The sequence below is a fragment of the Eptesicus fuscus genome, chromosome 2 (genome assembly GCF_027574615.1).
Source record: "Eptesicus fuscus isolate TK198812 chromosome 2, DD_ASM_mEF_20220401, whole genome shotgun sequence".
Taxonomy (NCBI): domain Eukaryota; kingdom Metazoa; phylum Chordata; class Mammalia; order Chiroptera; family Vespertilionidae; genus Eptesicus; species Eptesicus fuscus.
Window position 1 is genome coordinate 93,553,450 of NC_072474.1, and position 21,640 is coordinate 93,575,089.

The window sequence follows — 21,640 nt, forward strand, 5'->3', positions numbered from 1 at the left end:
GGCCACTCCCAGACCCAGGGCCACTTGGGCTCACCCGGGCCTAGGTGCGCGAGGCCTCACCCGGATCCAGGGACACATGGTCTCACCCGGACCCAGGGATGCTTGGCCTCTCCCAGACCCAGGGCCACTTGGGCTCACCCGGGCCTAGGTGCACGAGGCCTCATCCGGATCCAGGGACGCATGGTCTCACCCGGACCCAGGGACGCTTGGCCTCTCCCAGACCCAGGGCCACGTGGGCTCACCCGGGCCTAGGTGCACGAGGCCTCACCCGGTCCTGGGACACATGGTATCACCCGGACCCAGGGATGCTTGGCCTCTCCCAAACCCAGGGCCACTTGGGCTCACCCGGGCCTAGGTGCACGAGGCCTCACCCAGATCCAGGGACGCATGGTCTCACCCGGATCCAGGGACGCTTGGCCTCTCCAGGACCCAGGGCCACTTGGGCTCACCCGGGCCTAGGTGCACGAGGCCTCACCCGGTCCTGGGACACATGGTATCACCCGGACCCAGGGACGCTTGGCCTCTCCAGGACCCAGGGCCACTTGGGCTCACCCGGGCCTAGGTGCACGAGGCCTCACCCGGATCCAGGGACACATGGTCTCACCCGGACCCAGGGACGCTTGGCCTCTCCCCGACCCAGGGCCACTTGGGCTCACCCGGGCCTAGGTGCACGAGGCCTCACCCGGATCCAGGGACACATGGTCTCACCCGGACCCAGGGACGCTTGGCCTCTCCCAGACCCAGGGCCACTTGGGCTCACCCGGGCCTAGGTGCACGAGGCCTCACCCAGATCCTGGGACACATGGTCTCACCCGGACCCAGGGACGCTTGGCCTCTCCCAGACCCAGGGCCACTTGGGCTCACCCGGGCCTAGGTGCACGAGGCCTCATCCGGATCCAGGGACGCATGGTCTCACCCGGACCCAGGGACGCTTGGCCTCTCCCAGACCCAGGGCCACTTGGGCTCACCCGAGCCTAGGTGCACGAGGCCTCATCTGGATCCAGGGACACATGGTCTCACCCGGACCCAGGGACGCTTGGCCTCTCCCAGACCCAGGGCCACTTGGGCTCACCCGGGCCTAGGTGCACAAGGCCTCACCTGGATCCAGGGACACACGGTCTCACCCGGACCCAGGGACGCTTGGCCTCTCCCAGACCCAGGGCCACTTGGGCTCACCCGGGCCTAGGTGCACGAGGCCTCATCCGGATCCAGGGACGCATGGTCTCGCCCGGACCCAGGGCCACTTGGGCTCACCCGGGCCTAGGTGCACGCGGCCTCACCCGGATCCAGGGACACATGGTCTCGCCTGGACCCAGGGGTGTGTGGGCTCTCCCAGACCCAGGGGCGCTTGGCCTCGCCCGGGCACGGGATCCAGCGTCATCCGGGTCCAGGGGCACTTGGCCTCACCCGGACCCGGAGTCCGGCCTCACCTGGACCCAGGGGCATGTGGCCTCACCTAGACCCAGGGACGTGAGGCCTCACTTATACCCAGAGGCGTGTGACCACACCCGAGCCCAGAGGCGCGCAACCCCGCCCGCACCCGGGTCTCAGCGGGGCCCCGTCTTCCCGATCCCAATTCCTGCCGGTCAATCCCCCCTCAGCAATTCCCCTGGCCATCCTTCCAGAGCTCCAGTATGGCTGCTGCAGAACTCGTCGGGCGGCGGCTCGGCGAAGCTCCGGTGCACCCGGTGCATGGCGGTGGGCCAGTCTGGCGTCGCTGCGTCGGCCCTTGGGTCTGCATCGGTGGCCGGTCGCCGAGCATGCACACCTGGCCGCTTCCGGGGCGTTGAGATTATTGACGGACTCAGAGGTCAGCAAGCGCGGAGTCCCCCACCCCATGTCTCATAGGGGCTCGACTGTCCGTGCTTGGCTGCCAGTGGAGCCGTCCCCTCAGCCGGAGACCGCCGGGGGAACTGCGCCGAGCACGTTCCAGGCCGCTGTTGTATCGCCTGAGCCATAGTTCTTTTGTGTCGCCTGAGCTGTAGTTCTTAAAGTGTGGTCTTTGGGTCACCGGCATCAGCATCATCCCACATACCCCTCTTTTATTCTAGTTGTAGAGCATCTACTCAGCCAGCCCTATGGTGGTCTTGGATGGTGTCTGCTCTGCTCTCTTGTCGTAGTCTCAAAGTTGTTGTGGTAGGCAACAATCAGGCTTCCGCCCTATGCCTCCATCTTGGTCCTCCTTTGTATAGTTAAGTCTTGATTGTTGTTGGTGTCACTGGGGGGGTGCTCTTTGTCTATAAAGGAAGAGTTGCTGTGCAGGAGACACGTTTATGGGCCGGGTCTTGGTGCAGCAAAGCTTTGTCGCTCACTGAATATTCCCGTTGAATGTGTCCCTTATGCACGTGGTTGAAATCTGGTGTCATCTCCCACAGACCACTAGATGCCCTCGTTTCTGGGTCTCCAATGGGGTGTAGATCAGCTACTGCCTTAGGCACTCAGCAAGGATTACAGCAAAAACTGTAGTTTCTTCCTCCTGTCTGAGTGGCCCTGGAGCAGTCCGACTAGAACAGCAGATCATCTGGTCTGCTGCCAGAGGGCAGGCCACCCACATGCATAAGCCGTTGCTTGGGGCGCAGGTGTGCCTGCAAGACTTGCGGGGCAGGTCTTCAAAACGTGCGGGGCGGGTCCCAGGGCGGGGCGGGGTCTCAGGGCGCCAACAGGCCATGGTGCGGCGAGCCTCGATGGCTGTGAGTCTGGTCCTTCTGCCTTCCATGTATCTAAGTCCCCTCGTTCCGCACTCCAGCGCAGCAAACACTGATTGCTGGGCGCACCTCTGCAAGAGTCCCGCCTCTCCCCGCAGGCATCTGGGTCTCCCGGGGTTTGCCAGAAGATGGGTTTCAGGGTGATGGAGAGCTAATCTCCCTTAGGTTTGGAACAAAAGCCCCTTTCCCCCGCCACCAGCCAGACCCACGCACCTCCACACCTCATCCCCTCCGATTTCGCTGGGTGCGAGGCAACAGAACAGCCTTTAACCTCCGCCGCCATCTTTTTCAAACTTCTCAATTTGTACTTCTTAATCCCTTCATTTCAGTCAACTCTACTGAAGTCTAGCGCCGCCGGGAGGTGCACGGAAAGGGCGCCCGGGCCTCCGTCCGGTGCGCAGTGCGCGCGTCCCGCGGAACCAGGCGCGCGAGGGCCGCGCGGCTGGGACGGGCGCTGGGCGGCCGCCGAGCTCCAGGCACCGCCATCGCCGTGTTCCGGACGTCGCCGCCGCGGCGTCCCCCCAATTTATACTTCTTAATCCCTTGAATTCAGTCAACTCTACTGAAGTCTAGCGCCGCCGGGAAGTGCACGGAGAGGGCGCCCGGGTGGCACGGAGAGGGCGGCACCAGGCGCGCGGGGGCTGCGCGGCGGGGACGGGTGCTGGGAGGCCGCCGGGCTCCGGGCGCCGCCGCTGCGGCGGCGTCCCCAGCGTCCCGGGCCCGTTTATTTTTTTTTAAAATACATTTTCATTGATTTTTAGAGAAGAAGGGAGAGGGAGAGAGAGATAGAAACATCAATGATGAGAGAGAATCATTGATTGGCTGCCTCCTGCACTACCCCTACTGGGGATCAAGCCTGCAACCCAGATATGTACCCTTGATTAGAATCAAACCTGGGACCCTTCATTCCGCAGGCCGACACTCTATCCACTGAGCCAAACCAGCTAGGGCTCCTTTTTTTTTTTAATACATTTTTTTCCCCCAGTTACGATTGGCATTCAATATTATATTGGTTTCAGGTGTATAGCATAGTGGTTAGACATATGTATAACTTAAATGATTCCCCTAATAAGTCTAGTACCCACCTGAAACCATACATAGTTATTACAATATTATTGACTGTGTTCTCTATTCCCTAAGCTGTACTTTACATCCCCGTGACTATTTTGTATCTGCCGATTTGAACTTCTTAGTCCCCTCACCTTTTTCACGTAGCCCCCCAGTACTCCCTTCCACTTGGCAAGCATCAGTTTTTCTCTGTATCTATGAGTTTATTTGTTTGATTTGTTTAGATTCCACATATAAGTGAAATTATATGGTATTTGTCTTACTCTGACTTATTTCATTTAGAATAATATTCTCTAGGTCCATCTGTTGTTGCAGTCGTAAAATTTCATTCTTTTTATAGCCAAGTAATATTTTATTTTATATATGTACCACATCTTTATCCAGTTATCTATCTATGGACACTTTCATGCCTTCCATATCTTGCCTATTATAAATGTAGCTGCAATGAATATAGGGGTGCATATATCGTTTTGAACTAGCGCTTTGGATTTCTTTGGATAAACACCGGAAGAGGGATTGCCAGGTCATATGGTAGTTGTATTTTTTACTTTTTGAGAACCCTCCATACTGATTTCTTGGTGTTGGCTTTTTTGAGAAGCTGTCCCTGAGGCACTCTGTGTCAGGTGCTTCTATTGCTCTTAGTCTTGTGATTAGCCCTTAGGACTGTTCCATACTTAATTCTTTATATACTAATTTGTCACCCAGGTAGCTCCATGAGTGTTATTTCCTGTTCCCATCTTAAGTCCCTGGCACAGTGCCTGTCTGTAAGCATACAGGATCAAATGTATCAGAAATAATCAGAAGGGAAAGGCAATGTTCCTAATTGTAGAGGGATGGCTAGTTTTGTATGGATCCTTAGAATTACAGGACAACTGTGAAGGGGCAGGCGTGGTCAAGTTGAAAACTATGAAAAAGATTTGGAATAGGAGGATCAGGTTTCATTCTGGAGGTTTTGGTGGGCCACCTTTAATTTCCATAGGGATCCACTGCAGCAGGTGGCAACACGAGGAAACAAAGGGGCAGAGAAATCAAGTAATTCATCAGTAATAAGTGGCAAAACACAAAACGCCTGTGTGTGTGTTTTGACTTATAGTTCCACTTATATATAAAATGGAGATGTGTCATTATATTTGCCCCGTTTACTATATATGATCATCAAAAGAGATAAATCTATGTCCAATAGCTCTAAGTAAAATCACGAAAAACTTATTATTAGCTATCTCTGCTAAAATTTGTTTTCACTTTATGTGATCTTTGCCTACATTTTTTGCATTCTTTGAACTGACCAGTTTGTTAAATTAAGAAGTAAGAAGAGTTAATTATTAACTCTCTTTTGGTTTCACCAAATACAAGTATTTCTTTTACCATTTCTTTTAGAAATGGAATATTGAGACAAAGGGTGTGCATATTTATAATTTTGATAATATTGCTGGATTGTCTTCTGAGAAGGTTGCACCAATTTTTACTTTTATCAGCATTTGTAGTGTGTGAACGTCTGTTTTCCAACATTCATGACAAGTTTGGGCATTATCAGTCTTTTAAAACTTAGAGAAAAGTAATCCAGTTTTAATTTATCTGTTTATTTTTTGTGAAGTTGAGCATCTTTTTTATGTTGGATATTTACATTTCTTTTATAATTTGCCTATTAGTAGCTTTTATTTATTTTTTATTGGTTTATCTTTTATTGATTTGTAGGAACCCTTTTATATATAACACTAGAGTCCTGGTGCACGAAATTTGTGCTCATGTGGGGTCCCTAGGCCTGGCCGGTGATCAGGGCTGATCAGGGCCTTCCAGCTGCTGGCAGGGGCCTTCCTTCCCTGGCTGCCGGCTGCCAGCTGGGGCCTCCTTTTATTCCACACTGCCCCTTGGTGGTCAGCACATGTCATAGCGAGCAATCAAACTCCCTGTCTCCTGGTCAAACTCCCGAGGTGATATTTTGCATATTAGCCTTTTATATATATGGATGTTTGTAGACATTTTCAAATTAGTTGCTTGTATTTTAACTTTGTTTATGGCATCTTTTGTTTTATTTTTATGTAGTCAGATCTGTTTTTATGGATGGTCTCTAGCCTTGATGTTTTGCTTGGAAGGCCTTCTCTTTGCCAAGATTGTAAAAGTAAATTCAAAATTTTATGCCTTTTCCTGCTGTTTAGATTCATTATTTGGGAATATGATTAGGCACTGGACTTGTTCTTCAACAGTTTTTTAAATCTTTGAAGACCTGGAATACTAAACAGAAAACGTTAATTGAAGACTAAGGTGAAGTCACATTCTATAAAGTAAGGCCAGAGTGGCGACCTTTGCCTTTTAGATGTTTATACACAAGATGGCTGCTCACATTAGAGGTAATACTAAAAAGGTACGAGTAAAATGGCTTTCATTCTGATGAAAATTCTTTTCCAAAAGCTTAGATTTTTAGTGTGTGTTGAGTTGGATCAACTGTGATTTCTTTAACTCTTCTGCTGCCATCAGGGATAAGGCATGGGGAGTGTGGGGCCGTAGGGCAGACTAAAGGGAAAGGATGGGACAGGGGGTGTGAATAGAATTACTTGGGAAGGAAAGGTTGTCACAATGTGGAGGAGTAGCAGTGTGGTACAGACCGAACTCAGAGCTCAGCGGTTACTCAACCTTACCAACAATTTCATTTCCTGAATAGTTTTTTTCTCTTTGTGGTTTTAAGCATTTGTGGTTCTAAAACATTGAAAAACACCGATGTTTTAAACCTGATTATTAATCTTCAGTTTTGGTATTTCCATGGTGCATGTGCACTCTGTGCCTGTGTGTCTGTGTTTTACACAGTCACCACTGTTTGAAATGAAGAATCACTTGATATTGTCAAAAGTGAAAATCTAATGTGAAATTCTCATTTCCTCCAGAAGCAGTAATGTAAGTAGTTGTCAGCCTCAAATTCAGTTCTGTGCAAGTTATACAGAAGACTGTGGCTTTCTTTATTACCTATCTCCTCCTCCTCCTCTTCCTCCTCCTCTTCCTCTTTTTTAAAATAACTCTTTATTGTTGAAAGTATTACATATGTCCCCCCCCCCCCCCATTGACTCCCTGCCCGCCCCTGCCCAAGGCCTTCAGCACCCTATTGTCTGTGTCCATGGGTTATGCATATATGCATACAAGGTCTTTGGTTGATTACCTCCTACCCACCCACCCTCCCCTGCTTTCCCTCTGAGATTCCACACTCTGCTCCATGTCTCTGGATCTACTCTGTTCATCAGTTTGTTTTGTTATTTAGATTCCACATATGAGTGCGGTCATGTAATACTTGTCTTTCTCTGACTGACTTATTTCATTTAGCATAATACTCTCTAGATCCCTCCATGCTATCTCAAAGGGTAAGAGATTCTTCTTTTTTTTTAAAAAAATATATTTTATTGATTTTTTACAGAGAGGAAGAGAGAGGGATAGAGAGTTAGAAACATTGATGAGAGAGAAACATCGATCAGCTGCCTCTTGCACACCCCCTACTGGGGATGTGCCTGCAACCAAGGTACATACCCTTGACCGGAATCGAACCTGGGACCCTTGAGTCCGCAGGCCGACGCTCTATCCACTGAGCCAAACCGGTTTTGGCAGATTCTTCTTTTTTATTGCTGCATAGTATTCCATGGTATAAATGTACCATAGCTTTTTTATCCACTCATCTACTGATGGGCACTTGGGCTGTTTCCAGATCTTAGCTATTGCAAATTGTGCTGTTATGAACATAGGGGTGCATAAATTCTTTCTGATTGGTGCTTTGGGTTTCTTAGGATGTATTCCTAGAAGTGGGATCACTGGGTCAAATCATCCATCTCTTCTTTAGCACCTGACACAAATGTCCCTGTTTCATAGCTGAGGTATCCATTCCATAAACAGTATTTTGTTATTGTTGTTGTTACTCCTCACCTGAGGATGTTTTCCCATTGATTCTTAGAGTGGAAGGAAGGAGGAGGGACACAGAGAGAGAACATCGATGTGAGAGAGACACATTGTTGGTTGCCTCCCCTCCCACTTGAGGACTGACTCGTCCAGGGCCAGGGATTAAGCCAGCAACCCCAAGGTACGTGCCTTTGACTGGAATCAAACCCAGAACTCTTCAGTCCACAGGCCGACGCTCTATCCACTGAGTAAAATCAGCTAGGGCCATAAACAGTATTTTTTACACTTGGATTTTATTAGGATAGATTTGTAACTTTCCTATATTGGGAAATTTACATAAGAGGGTTTAAAACCAGGGAAGTCTTCAATCTTTTTTTGGCAGAATTTAACATATCCATGTACCTTGTTTATCTGCTTTGTTTATTGGCTTAGTCACAAATCTCTGTGTGCTTTGTGTGCGTGTGTGTGTATACACGTGTGTGTACACATGTATCTATATATATAAAGTGCCAGGGGCCGTCACATCCGAAACAACCGAACTGACGACCGAACAGGCTGAGTGGGGTGACCAAGCTGGCAGGCGGTTTAGTGAGGGACAACCAAATGACTGAGCAGCAGGCTGTGTGGGGTGACCAGGCCGGCAGGGGGGTTAGTGAGGGACGACCAAACAACTGAACAAGCAGGCTGTGTGGGGCGACCAGGTCGGCAGGGGGTTTAGTGAGGGACGACCAAACACCTAAACAAGCAGGCTGCATACGGCGACCAGGTCGGCAGGGGGGTTAGTGAGGGACGACCAAATGACTGAGCAGCAGGCTGCGTGGGCGACCAGGCCGGTGGGGGGGCCGTGAGGGGCAAGCAGGCCGGCAGGGGGGGGAAGTTGGGAGCAACCAGGCCAACAGGGGGGGCAGTTAGAGGTGACCAGGCTGGTGGAGGGGCGCAGTTGGGGGCAACCAGGCTGGCAGGAAGGAGGCAGTTGGGGGCGACCTGGCTGGCAGCGGGGGTCAGTTAGGGGCGATCAGGCCGGCACGCAGAAGCAGTAAGGGGCGACCAGGCCGGCAGCCAGGTGAGTGATTAGTAGCCAGTGGTCCAGGATTGTGAGAGGGATGTCTGACTGCTGGTTTAGGGGATTGGGCCTAAACCAGCAGTCGGACATTCCCTGAGGAGCCCCAGATTGGAGAGGGTGCAGGCTGGGCTGAGGTGACATCCCCTCCCCCCCTCGAATTTCATGCATCGGGCCTCTAGTATTGTAATAAGCATCAAAATTTTTTTCTTCAGAACTTGGCACACTCATATAAAGGAAAATAATGTCAAAGTTCTTAGTTGTTAAAGTCTTAAATGATCAGCGTTGTAACAGTTATTCTTCTTTCAAACTGGATTGTAAATCCTGTGGACAAGGATTATATTTTTCAACTCTTCATCTTCTTTGCTACTGTGCCTGGGATGGTGGTCTGAGTATGTGCATGATTGAACAATAAATACCTATTACTTGCTACTTTAGTAATTGTGCTAGTGTTAACAAAAATATCACTTATTTTTGGCCCGATTCTTAGAATTAATATTGTTTTTCATTAGGCAAATCATTTGTAACTCAGGTAATTTTATCAGTTCACTTTTGCATATAAAAAGAATACTGCTACACATGGAACTATGTCACCATAATGAAATTACTCATCTGGCTGGCGTGGCTCAGTGGTTGGGCGTTGACCTATGAACCAGGAGGTCATGGTTTGATTCCTGGTCAGGGCACAAGCCCTAGTGGGGGCATGCAGGAGGTAGCTGATCAGTGATTCTTTCTCATCTTTGACGTTTCTATCTCTCCCTCTCCCTGACTCTGAAATAAATAAAAATATATTTAACAAAAAAAGAAATTACTCAAGGTAAACCAATGTGTGTATAGAGGTGTCCCTTTTTACAATTGAAATTAGAATTTTATGCAGTTAATGTTTGTTTATAAATCTTCTTTTTTGTTTTTAGGATATTCGGAAATTCTTTGGGGTTATACCAAGTGGAAAGAAATCTGTAAGTGAAACAGTAAAGAAGAATGAGAAAACAAAGTCTGCTGAAGAAACTTCAAAAGCAAAGAAAGGAATAAAGGAAATCAAGGTAAGTTTTCCAAATACAATTTAAAATTGTATGAAAGATTAAATCAACTCAGTTCCTAGACTTGATAGGACTTGTGGGAGCCTTGAGTAAATACAGATTTCAAATCATTTAGCAGAGGAAGAAGAAAAGTAATGAGCTAGTACTTATTTCTAATTAATATGGCTTGCTTTCTTGAAGTAGAGATGGAACATTTTGCATTTGTAAAAACTTTAAGACCAAAATTTGCTCATAGAGAGACATGAGTCCCTATACCCAGATGAATGGCATTGGACTTATGGTGAGAAAAGGCTTTGGAAAGCTTTATTCTTTTTTTTTGCCTGTTTTCCTTGGGCAATAATTTTATCATTTAACCAGAGTCCCGGTGCACGAATTTGTGCACGGGTGGTGTCCCTTGGCCTGGCCGGCTATCGGGGCTATCTTGGGGGCTGGCTGGCCAGGGGGAGGGACTGCGGGAGGTTGGCCAGCTGGGGGAGGGGCCGCGGGAGGTTGGCTATGGGAGCGCACTGACAACCAGGGAGCAGCTCAGCAGCTCATGCGTTGAGCGTCTGACCCCTGGTGGTCAGTGTGCGTCATAGTGACTGGTTGTTCCAGTTGTTCTGGTTGTTCTGTCATAACGGTTGCTTAGGCTTTTATATATATAGATAACATGGATCACCTTTCCTACAGTTTCTAATAACCTCATTTTCGCCTAAGACCTTACCAGAATGACCTTTAAAATATATTTTATTGATTTTTTACAGAGAGGAAGGGAAAGGGATAGAGAGTTAGGAACATCGATGAGAGAGAAACATCAATCAGCTGCCTCTTGCACACCCCCTACTGGGGATGTGCCCGAAACCAAGGTACATGCCCTTGACTGGAATCGAACCTGGGACCCTTGAGTCCGTAGGCCGACGTTCTATCCACTGAGCCAAACCGGTTAGGGCAGAATGACCTTTAATATTTAAATTTCTACCAACATTATGTTCATGATGATACATATATTCTCTAAGATGATAGAGGCTTTCTTTATAGTTCTCACCTTTTATCCCTGACACTTTGCCAGAATCATTTTTTTAAAACCATATATTTTTATTGATTTCAGAGAGGAAGGGAGAGAGGGAGAGAGATATAAACATCAATGTTGAGAGAGAGTCATTGATTGGCTGCCTCCAGCATGCCCTCCACTGGGGTTCGAGTCCGCAACCCAGCAAGTGCCCTGACTGGGAATGGAACTGTGACCTCCTGATTCATAGGTTGATGCTCAACCACTGAGCCATGCTAGTCAGGCCAGAATCACTTGTAAAGTCCATATTTTTTACCAACAGTCCCTTCCCAGCAGTCTAGGCTTTTTTTTAGCATGTACCTCAAAACTCCTCCAGCCTCTACCATTGCCGAGTTCCAAAGTCACTGCCATATTTTAGGTATTTGTTATAGCAGTACTCTACTTCTCAGTAACAAAACCTGTATTAGGGTTCTTCAGAGAAACAGAATCAGTAAGGTATGTGTGTGCATTTGTCTGTGTGTGTAAAGAGATTTATTATAAAGAATTGACTTCCTTGATTATACAGGCTGACAGGTCCCAAGACCTACAGTTGACAAGTGGAGACTCAGAATAGCTGATGGTGAGGTTCAACTCTGAGTTCAAAGGCCTGTGTGAATTAGGATTGCCAGTGGTGTTATTCAAATCTGAAGGCTGGCAGACTTGAGACCCAGGAAGAGCCTGTTTCATTTCAGGTCTGAAAGCAGGACAAACTGATGTTTCAGCTTGAAAGACAGTCAAGAAAGAAGAATTCTTTTATATTTAGGAGAGGGTCAGCCTTTTGTTTTCTTTAGGCCTTCAGCTGACTGGGTGAGACCCACCCACATTAGGGAGAGCAATCTGCCTTACTCTATCAAATTAAATGTAAACTTATCCCAAAACTTAAACTCATAAAAACACTCAGACTATCTGGGCATCTTGTGGCCCAGTCAAGTTGATACATGAAATTGACCATCATCGGCTACATTTCCTATTTCTTTGTATCCTGGTTTTTACTGTGGACAGCGTGAATGATATAGTGTAGGTACTTTAGATTCTTTTGATTTAGCAGGCAGTTAACTCTGCTGAACTCAAACTCCAGACTCTTGTATTCCCTGGGATGGGCAGCAGCTGAAATCTTTGTTCAGTTCTTTTAATGTTAGACTGACACTTGGAGTTGTTTCATGCATACATATTTTAGGAGATAGCCCCAGACTTGGGCTAAGTTTATTGACAGGATTTGAACTTTCCTTCTGTGGCTCTCTCCCTTCTTGGATACCCTCTTCTCTTACTATTGAGTTATAGTAATTGCTTCTGATTCTGTCCTCTAGTCCAGTGGTGTATTTGAATTATAATGGTTTATTCTTTTCATTTCCTTGCAAGTTAGTGGATTATTTTTATACTTTACATGTTTTATTATAAGGGCTAGAAATAGAATCCTATCTTATAATTGATTATAGTCAGTTTTTTCCTGTCTGCTTTTTGGGAAAATTTGAATATGTTAGAGATGTGATGTATAAGTAACATATAAACAATACCTTTTCCCCTGGTTTTATTTAATTTTATGCTTTGTAGTATCTGACACCCTTTTACTCTTTATTATACACAGGTTAGTGTTGAAAGTGGAGCTGAATAATAATAGAGCTTTTCTATAATTTTTTCTTTTCCATCCGATGCAATTATTGTCTGGCCTATTCTTTAGCCTAATCAGGGTTTTACTAACATTTTGGGCTGGATAATTCTTTTGGTGGAGAACTGTCTTGTGCATTATGGGATGTTTAGTAGCATCCCTAGTCTACCCGTTAGATGCCACTAAACCTAGCCTCCTTTCCCTTGCCGCTGCCAAGCAAAAATGTCTCCTGGGGACAAAATTTCTTCTAGTTGAGAATCACTAAGCCTAAGTCTAATGAGGAAAAAACTAAGTTATATAGGCTTCTTTGTGTTCTAATTATACTGTGATGTTTATAGGTAAATAGTTCTTGTAAAGATGATGACTCTAAACAGAAGCAACCAAACAGGAAAAAGAGGATCATCTATGATTCAGGTAATATTTCTTTTGAGGAGCTTTAAAGTTTTAAAATTATTTTCTATTTCTTAGAACAGAGTTTTTCAAACTGATGTTCTGAGACACACAGCTATCTGTGATGGTAATGGGTGCTCATGTGAGAAGGCTCTGTGCTCGATACAGTAAAAAACAATTTTATTATACTGCAGACTTTATCAGAGCCTATCTATATTAATGCATTTAAGATTTTTTTTAGAGAGGGATATATTATGTATAGTATATATAGCATGTTTCCAACTTACTTTGACTATATTATTTAAAAAAATATTACCTTCTTGTCCAGCTAAGGTTCTTAGAAGCTTAACTTGAAAAATAGTGCCTTAGAATATTGCTTTAGAAACAGAGAGCTAAAATTTAATTTTTGTGCTTTTGACTTTGTCCTTTTTTGTTGCATTTAAAATAGGACAAACACAATTGTAAAGTTTGTTTTTTTTTAAATATATTTTATTGATTTTTTACAGAGAGGAAGAGAGAGGGATAGAGAGTTAGAAACATCGATGAGAGAGAAACATCGATCAGCTGCCTCTTGCACACCCCCTATTGGGGATGTGCCCGCAACCAAGGTACATGCCCTTGACCGGAATCGAACCTGGGACCCTTGAGTCCGAAGGCCGACGCTCTATCCACTGAGCCAAACCGGTTTCGGCTGTAAAGTTTTTCTTTGAATATAATTTTAAGATAGGGAATATGAATTTTTATGCATGCCTTTTGTATCTTTAAATAATGGTAGGACTCAGAAGGTTTTAGGTTTTGCTTTTGTGGAGAAGATCCATTTGGTGTGAAGTCTAAAATTAAAAGTGTAACCTAAGGAAGCATTTATAGATTGTCAGGATTTTGACAGTGACGACAAAGAATTTGGACTCAATTCTAAAAGTACTTGTGTGATTATTGAGTCTTACTGCTCTATATATATATATATATATATATATATATATATATATATATATATTAATGTATTATTGGTCGTATGTTTTTTATTTATTTATTTATTTATTAATATATTTTATTGATTTTTTTACAGATAGGAAGGGAGAGGGACAGAGAGCTAGAAACATCGATGAGAGAGAAACATCGACCAGCTGCCTCCTGTACACCCCCTACCGGGGATGTGCCCGCAACCAATGTACCTGCCCTTGACCGGAATCGAACCTGGGACCCTTCAGTCCGCAGGCCGACGCTCTATCCACTGAGCCAAACCGGTTTCGGCCTTACTGCTCTATATTGTAAGAAAAAATTTTTTTAATCCCCGCCTGAGGACATTTTTTATTGATTTTAGAGAGAAACATTAGTTAGTTGCCTCCTGTACATGCCTGGACGGGGGATGGAACCTGAAACCTTTTTGGTGTATGGGATGATGCCCCAACCAACTGAGCCATCCGACCAGGGCATAAGAAATTTGAAAAAAGTACATATCCCCATTTCCCATGAGTTTCCATCTTTTTTGGAAACTGGATACAATAATTTTTGGATACAATATAGAGTAGTATGAGATAGGATTTCTAAATGCACGATGAAGAGGAAGGACACTAACGTTCATGAAACACTTTGTGCTAAGCACTATACTGGGTACTTACACTTTGTCCTGATTTATATTTAAGGGCTCTGGGTGATTAGGTGGTAGTAGACAGAATAATGGCCCCCAAAGATGTCTGCCCTAATTCTTGGAACCTCTGAATATGATAGTTTACATGGCAAATGGAAATTAAAGTAGTAGGTTGCATTAAAGTTGTTAATCACATGGCCTTAAATTGGAGAGATTGTCTTGGATTATCTGGGTGAGCCCAATGTAGTCACAAGGAAGAGCGAAGCAGAAGAGAGTTAAAGAGAGATTGACTGGAAGGTCAGAGAACTGGAGAGATGGCAGCATGAGAAGCACTTTGCCTAATGTTGCTGGCTTTGAAGATGGAGTAAGGGGGCCATGAGCCAAGGAATGCTGGCCGGCACTGGACACTGGAAAAGGCAAGGAAGTAGATTCTGCCCTAGAGTATTCAGAAAGGAATCAATCCTGCTGACACTTTGATTTTAGTCCAGTGAGACTCAGATTTCTAACCTACAGAAAGGTAAGATGAAAACTTTGTGTTGCCTTAAGCCCGTGGTCGGCAAACTGCGGCTCGTGAGCCACATGCGGCTCTTTGGCCCCTTGAGTATGGCTCTTCCACAACATACCACAGCCTGGGCGAGTCTATTTTGAAGAAGTAGCGTTAGAAGAAGTTTAAGTTTAAAAAATTTGGCTCTTAAAAGAAATTTCAATCGTTGTACTGTTGATATTTGGCTCTGTTGACTAATGAGTTTGCCAACCACTGCCTTAAGCTACTAAGTTTGTGATAATTTGTTACAAGAGCAATAGAAAACTAATAAAAGGCTTAACACTGGGTAGAAGTAACCTGTGAGAATTACAAAAGAGATGTGCTTCAAAAGGGATGACCCTGAGGAATTGGTTAACAATAATCACTTTAAAAACACACTGTATTACATTTCTTTCAAAGTTTTATTTTATTTTCCTCTCATATACAGATTCAGAGTCAGAGGAGACAGTACAGGTGAAAAATGCCAAAAAGCAACCAGAAAAATTGCCATTGTCTAAGCCTGGTAAAATTCTGCGGCAGGATCCTGTTACGTACATTTCAGAAACAGGTAAGGATACTGGATGTGTTTAGTGTTTTAGAGAGAAGCAGTGTGTGTTATGTTCTTGTGCTTCTCATTGGAATGTGCAAATAAAGGTCAAGGTTTGTAGAGATATGAGTAACATTAAAACTTTGCTTACATGTATGGGCCATTATTTGCAAGTATGAAGGTACACATGGTAGATAAATTAGTCAATAAATAGGGAATGAAGTAGGAAAAAACATTGTGTGTTGTAGAAGGAACCCAAGACTTGGAAGGTCAGAAGCTTTGCCCGGAGAGTACATTCTTGGTTCCTTTTTATGAGCTGTGTGACTTTGAGCTGATGCTCAGTAAGTCTGTCTCCCTTTCTTTAAAGCATAAACACTGATTGCATAGACTTGTTGGGAAGACTTAATGGGTGATACATATGAAAAGGCCAGACCTAGTGACTGACATGTAGGCAGTCAAAGGAAAAAAGAAACAGAAATACACAGGCCCTAGCCAGTTTGGTTCAGTGGATAGAGCGTTGGCCTGTGGACTGAAGGGTCCCAGGTTCAATTCCAGCCAAGGGCACATGCCTGGGTTGTGGTCTCAATCCCCAGTGTGGGGCGTGCAGGAGGCAGCCGATCAATGATTCTCTCTCATCATTGATGTTTCTATCTCTCTCTCCTTCTCCTTCCTCTCTGAAATCAGTAAAGAAATATATTAAAAAAAGTACACAGATTAGCTTTGTAAGTTCTCTGAGACAATTTATTTGATAAAGTTCTTCAGACGAAGACAAAATGTATGTGATGGGAATACTGTATATTACTTGTACAATTTTTGGTAAGCTGAGTTATGTCCTCATTATGGCAGATAGCAGATTAACTCTTTAACCTTTTTGTTCTATTGCTAAATATCTGCTCAGGCACATTGTGTAAATGAACTCTTGTATTAAGAGTCCCCTTCCCCCGCTCTGGCTACCTTGGTGAAGTTTTGAATATGTGGGAGGGATTCTAAAAACAGTATGTTGATAGGTTTATTAAGTAACTGAAGGTGGTGTGATCAAGCTTTCCAGAGACACCATGGTTAGTGAGCAGACACCATGGCCTTCACCTTTGGGTCAAGGCTGTTGTTATCGGGTGATTTTTAGGTACACAGAAGGGTCAGACACCTTAAGCTCTCATCACAGATTTTCTCTAACACAGGATTGTTTATTTCAGACCAGGTGTTTTTGAATATTATTTTCTAAAGAGATGACCAGCATTTTATCTGAAAATTTTATAAACATTAGGCAATGTTTACATCATTCTGCTGATGGCATGGACAGGTGAAAGTGAGCATTGTCCCTTGCATTAGCTAAAAATCTTGGGATACCTTGTACCCATCTAATATGATGTTCAGTATTACATAGTATTCTGCTTTTTCTTAGAATTTAGAATTAGGAAAGAAGCTAGCTCTTTTCTTGCCTATTTTATCTCATACTTTTTTATTCCTTGATATGGTAGGTGAATGAGAGGAAAATAAGCTCTTTTTCTTTCATATGTAAAAGAGAATGAAACTGTTAAAAATAAGTCTATAATATAATTAGCATAATAAAATCAGAACTATAATGAATTTCAATAAAAGAGTGCAGCCTCTTGAAATTAATACACAAACTGGAATGTTCTTGACCTTAAAATGATTCTTTTGTTATTCTTCACCTTTTGTTAAGCTAAAACTATAAATTTTTAGTATTGGATCATAAATAAATACTCAGATTACCAGTATAAAGTTAAAAAATATTTGTGTTGATAATTATTTAAAAATAAAAATTCTGATTTAAAATTGTATTAGTTGGAGATTGGATCTTCTTGTGGAAAAGGGTTATGTGATATGATTCAGCTTTAAAACCTGTTAATTCCCAAAGAAAGAATTTTTGCTGTATTGTTCCATATTTTATCTTTTATACACCAACCTTTGTTATTTTGGGTATTTTTCTGCAGCATAGCAGGTATAGTGTGTAAAAGAGCACGAGTTCCTGAGTCAGACTGCCTAGGTTAAATCTTCGTTCACCTTCCCTGTGTCTTAGTTTCCTCATTTGTAAAATGCCAACATTACTAGTACCCACATCAGAGGCCTTTGTGATAATCAAGTAAGATAATGCCTTCAAATAGGGTCTGGCACATAGTAAATGGTCAATAAGTATTAATTGTTATTTTTATGTTTGATTTTATTGTATGCCTATATCTGCCCTTAAAGGCTATGCTGAAGACATTTTGCTTTTGCTTAAGTACTTAGGGCTCTCTTGATTATATAATAGTGCTTTAGAAATTTAGAAATTGTATTTGACTCACGTCATTTATGTTATATGCATTGTCCAGTACGGGGACTGCTAGTTACATGTGGTTATTGCCACTTGAAATGTGATTAAACCAAATCGAAAGTGGTTTTAGTGTAAAACACAGATTTCAAGGACATAGTATAAAAAAAGGTAAGTTATCTTTTTTTTGGTATTGATTACATATTGAATTGATACTAATTTGGACATATTGGGTTAAAGTATATTATTAAAATTAATTTCACCCTTTTAAAAAACTTGAATGTAAAAATTTATTTTATGAGAAAATTTAAAATTACATATGTGGCCTGCATTTTATATCTATTGCATAGTGTTTTATAAACAATGAGGAACATATTTAGGAAATCACCTTAATTTAGAAATAACCTAGTTTAAGTGCTTTTGTTTATATTATATAGTTCTTAGGCTATCTTATTGTACAGATCTTTAGGCTTATCACTTAGTTCCATGACATATTTTTCACCATTTTATTTGATTAAATCTATCTTGCATTATTTATTGATTTTTAAAGTACTTAACTACATTAATCTCACAAATGCAGGAAAAGGAAAAAAATTGCTGATAAATATCTTCATAGCTAACCATTGACTCTAGTAAAAAGTTCTTGTGGGTTGGTAAAAACCAAATACTGTTGTACTAGGTAAATATGTTTACTTTCAGCTGTTTAATGAAATGAGAGACCTTGAGTTTTGTTTGGCAAAGATGACCTTGTCCTATCCAGTTTCATCAGGGGCTGGTGTTTGGTTGAAAATCATGGGGGTTTTCCCTGTGTTGAGAATTGTTTATGACTGGTCATCTTAATTGAGTATGTAATTCCAGAGGCAGTTAGTGCTCTTGATGCTAAATGGGAAAAAATTAGAAATGTATTCTCCAGGTTACTATGTCATATCAGTGACCTGTGACTTGAGAAAATAGTAGCAGAAAATATTATTGGGGATGTGTGTGTAGCATTCTTTTTGCTAGTTTTTAGAGACATACAGTTTTGTGTACAGACAAATAGGAATGGATTCTGTGTAGGATAGAGAGATTTTCTTAGATGTTTTCAGGGAAACCTGGAGTTATTGAGAGAGAAAAATTTCTTTGAAGTGAGAGGAAACTAAGCACTGTGTATTATATTTCTTTGACTGAACTTGTTAAAAAATTAATGTTGATTGTGGGCTAAAAACTCTGTAGAAAAGAAACTAGGTTAGCATATTTGAGGGTGAGTAAAGTCTTTAGATTAATATTATTTTAAAGTACTTGTCACACATTACTAGAGTAAAAAAAGCAATTTTCAGTTTAAGATTGTACAAAGCTTCCCTGTGGAAGAACCCAGTAGTTCTTTCAATGTCTCTCATCCACTTATTTTTTCCATATAATTTGACTTCATATCTTCTACAAATTTGCTAAACCTGTCTTTGTGTTTCTTTCTGAATCATTAGTAAAATTGTTTAATATTAAGGGACAAATAAACTTTTACAAAGTTGACAAAATTGCCATAATCCATTGTCAGTACCCAGGGTCTAGCTGTCCAATTTCTTATAATAGCTGTTCAATTACTACTTACAAGTCTTGGTAGCTATTGCTACTTACCTTATATTTCTTCATCTTGCCATAAATCAGTGCCCCTCAGTCAAGGATGATGTTGCCTCCTAGGGGACCTCTGGCAGTATCTGGAAACATTTTTGTTCATCACACTGTTGGGTACTGTGGCATCTAGTAGGTGAGATGAATATTAGAACAAGGGATGTCTGGACATCCACCAAATTCTCTTCTGATAGGCTATGGCAGGGTTTCTAACCTCTGCATTATTGACATATTGAGCCAAATCCAAATAATTACCTGTTGTGGGGAGCTTTCCTGCATACTGAAGTATAGTATATCTGATTCATTACAGAAATGGTGAAGAGATGGTATGTTTCGTTTCACTTCCGTCCACTTAATTAACAGATATATATATTTTTAAAAAATATTTTTATTGATTTCAGAGAGGAAGGGAGAGGGAGAGAAGAGAGATAGAAACATCAATGAGAGACAATCATTGATTGGCTGCCGCCTGCACGCCCCCTACTGGGGATTGAGCCCACAACTGGGGCATGTGCCCTTGACCGGAATCGAACCCAGGACCTTCAGTCTGCAGGCTGACGCTCTATCCACTGAGCCAAACAGGCTAGGGCCAGATATATATATACATACATATATATATATATATATATATATATATATATATATATGTTTTAAAAAAATGTTTTTATTGATTTTTTTAGAGAGAGAGGAAGGGAGAAGGATAGAGAGATAGAAACAACAATGAGAGAGAAACATCATTGATCGGCTGCCTCCGGCAGGCCTCCCACAGGGGATCACAACCCAGGCATGTGCCCTGACCAGGAATCGAACCGGTGACCTCTTGCCTCCTGGGTCAATGCTCAGCCGCTGAGCTACACCAGCTGGGCCAGATATATATTTTTAAAAAATATTTATATTGATTTCAGAGAGGAAGGGAGAGGGAAAGAGAGATGGAAACATCAATGTTGAGAGAGAATCATTGATGGGCTGCCTCCTGCATGCCCCCTACTAGTAAGGGAGCCTGCAACCCGGGAATGTGCCCTGACCTGGAATTGAACTGGTTCATATGTCAACCCTCAACCACGGAGCTCACCGGCCAGGCTAACAGATATTTATTGAAGACTTGGCACATGCATGAATTTTTCTCTACTCCTACAACCAAAATGACAATTTAGGTTTTATTGACTCAAGGAGTATTGAAAAGGAACTTCGTAGAAAAAGGCTCAGGTTCCCTTTTCAGTTTTTGACATGTTGCTAAATAAATTACTTGAAATCTCTGTGATCAGATCTCTCTTGCATGGTCTCTATTAATTTGTTTTGTGTGTGTTTCAGACTGAAGGAAAGAAAATCAGAATCCCAAACTCTTAGCAGTATGAACTCCAGGATTATAACCAGCACCCCCCCCCCCCTTTGGCTTGTAAATAGATTTTTATATGGACCTGCACATTACTTTCTTTTATTTGTTATCCTTTTATATATTACTAGAGGCCTGGTGCACGAAATTCGTGCATGGAGGGGGGTTGTCCCTCAGCCCAGCCTGTACCCTCTCCAATATGGGACATCCCTCTCACAATCCAGGACTGCTGGCTCCCAACTGCTTGCCTGCCTGCCTTCCTGATTGCCCCTAACCGCTTCTGCCTGCCAGCCTGATCACCCCCTAACCACTCAGTTGACAGCCTGTTTGCCCCCAAATTCCCTCCTCTGCCGGCCTGGTCACCCCTAACTGCCCTCTCCTGCAGGGTTGATCACCTCCAACTGCCCTCCCTTGCAGGCCTGGTCCTTCTCAACTGCCCTCCCTTGCAGGCTGGGTGCCTCCCAACTGCCCTCTCCTGCTGGCCATCTTGTAGTGGCCATCTTGTGTCCACATGGGGGCAGGATCTTTGACCACATGGGGGCAGCTATATTGTGTGTTGCAGTGATAATCTGTATATTACTCTTTTATTAGATAGGATAGAGGCCTGGTACAGGGGTGGGGGCCAGCTGGTTTGCCCTGAAGGGTGTCCCGGATCAGGTGGGGGTTCCCTTGGGGCGTGGGGCGGCCTGAGCGAGGGGCCTGTGGTGGTTTGCAGGCCGGCCACGCCCCCTGGCAACCCAAGGGGAGGCCCTGGTATCTGGAATTTATTTTCCTTCTACAATTGAAACTTTGTAGCCTGGAGCAGAGCTAAGCCTGGGGCTCCCTCCGAGGCCGGCAGCCATTTGTGTTGGGGTTATAATTGAAACTTTGTTGCCTTAAGCGGGTGGGCCTTTCTCAGGGTGTGCGGAAAGCTTTGCTTCCCCTATTGCCGGTGGCAACCCTGGCTTGCTCTCTCAAGCTCCATTCTGCCGCCATTTGTTTGAATTTGTTTGCTTTCTATAAT

At 43.7% G+C, this 21,640-nt stretch overlaps 1 protein-coding gene across 1 annotated transcript in view; it reads left to right on the top strand.

The window, feature by feature from the left end:
* Positions 1-21,640, top strand: part of RFC1 (replication factor C subunit 1) — a 76,009-nt gene that overhangs the window by 11,567 nt on the left and 42,802 nt on the right. The window contains exons 2-4 of the mRNA XM_008140222.3: positions 9,621-9,749; positions 12,718-12,793; positions 15,329-15,448. Coding sequence (XP_008138444.2) covers positions 9,621-9,749; positions 12,718-12,793; positions 15,329-15,448 — 325 coding nt within the window. The remainder of the gene's footprint in view (positions 1-9,620; positions 9,750-12,717; positions 12,794-15,328; positions 15,449-21,640) is intronic.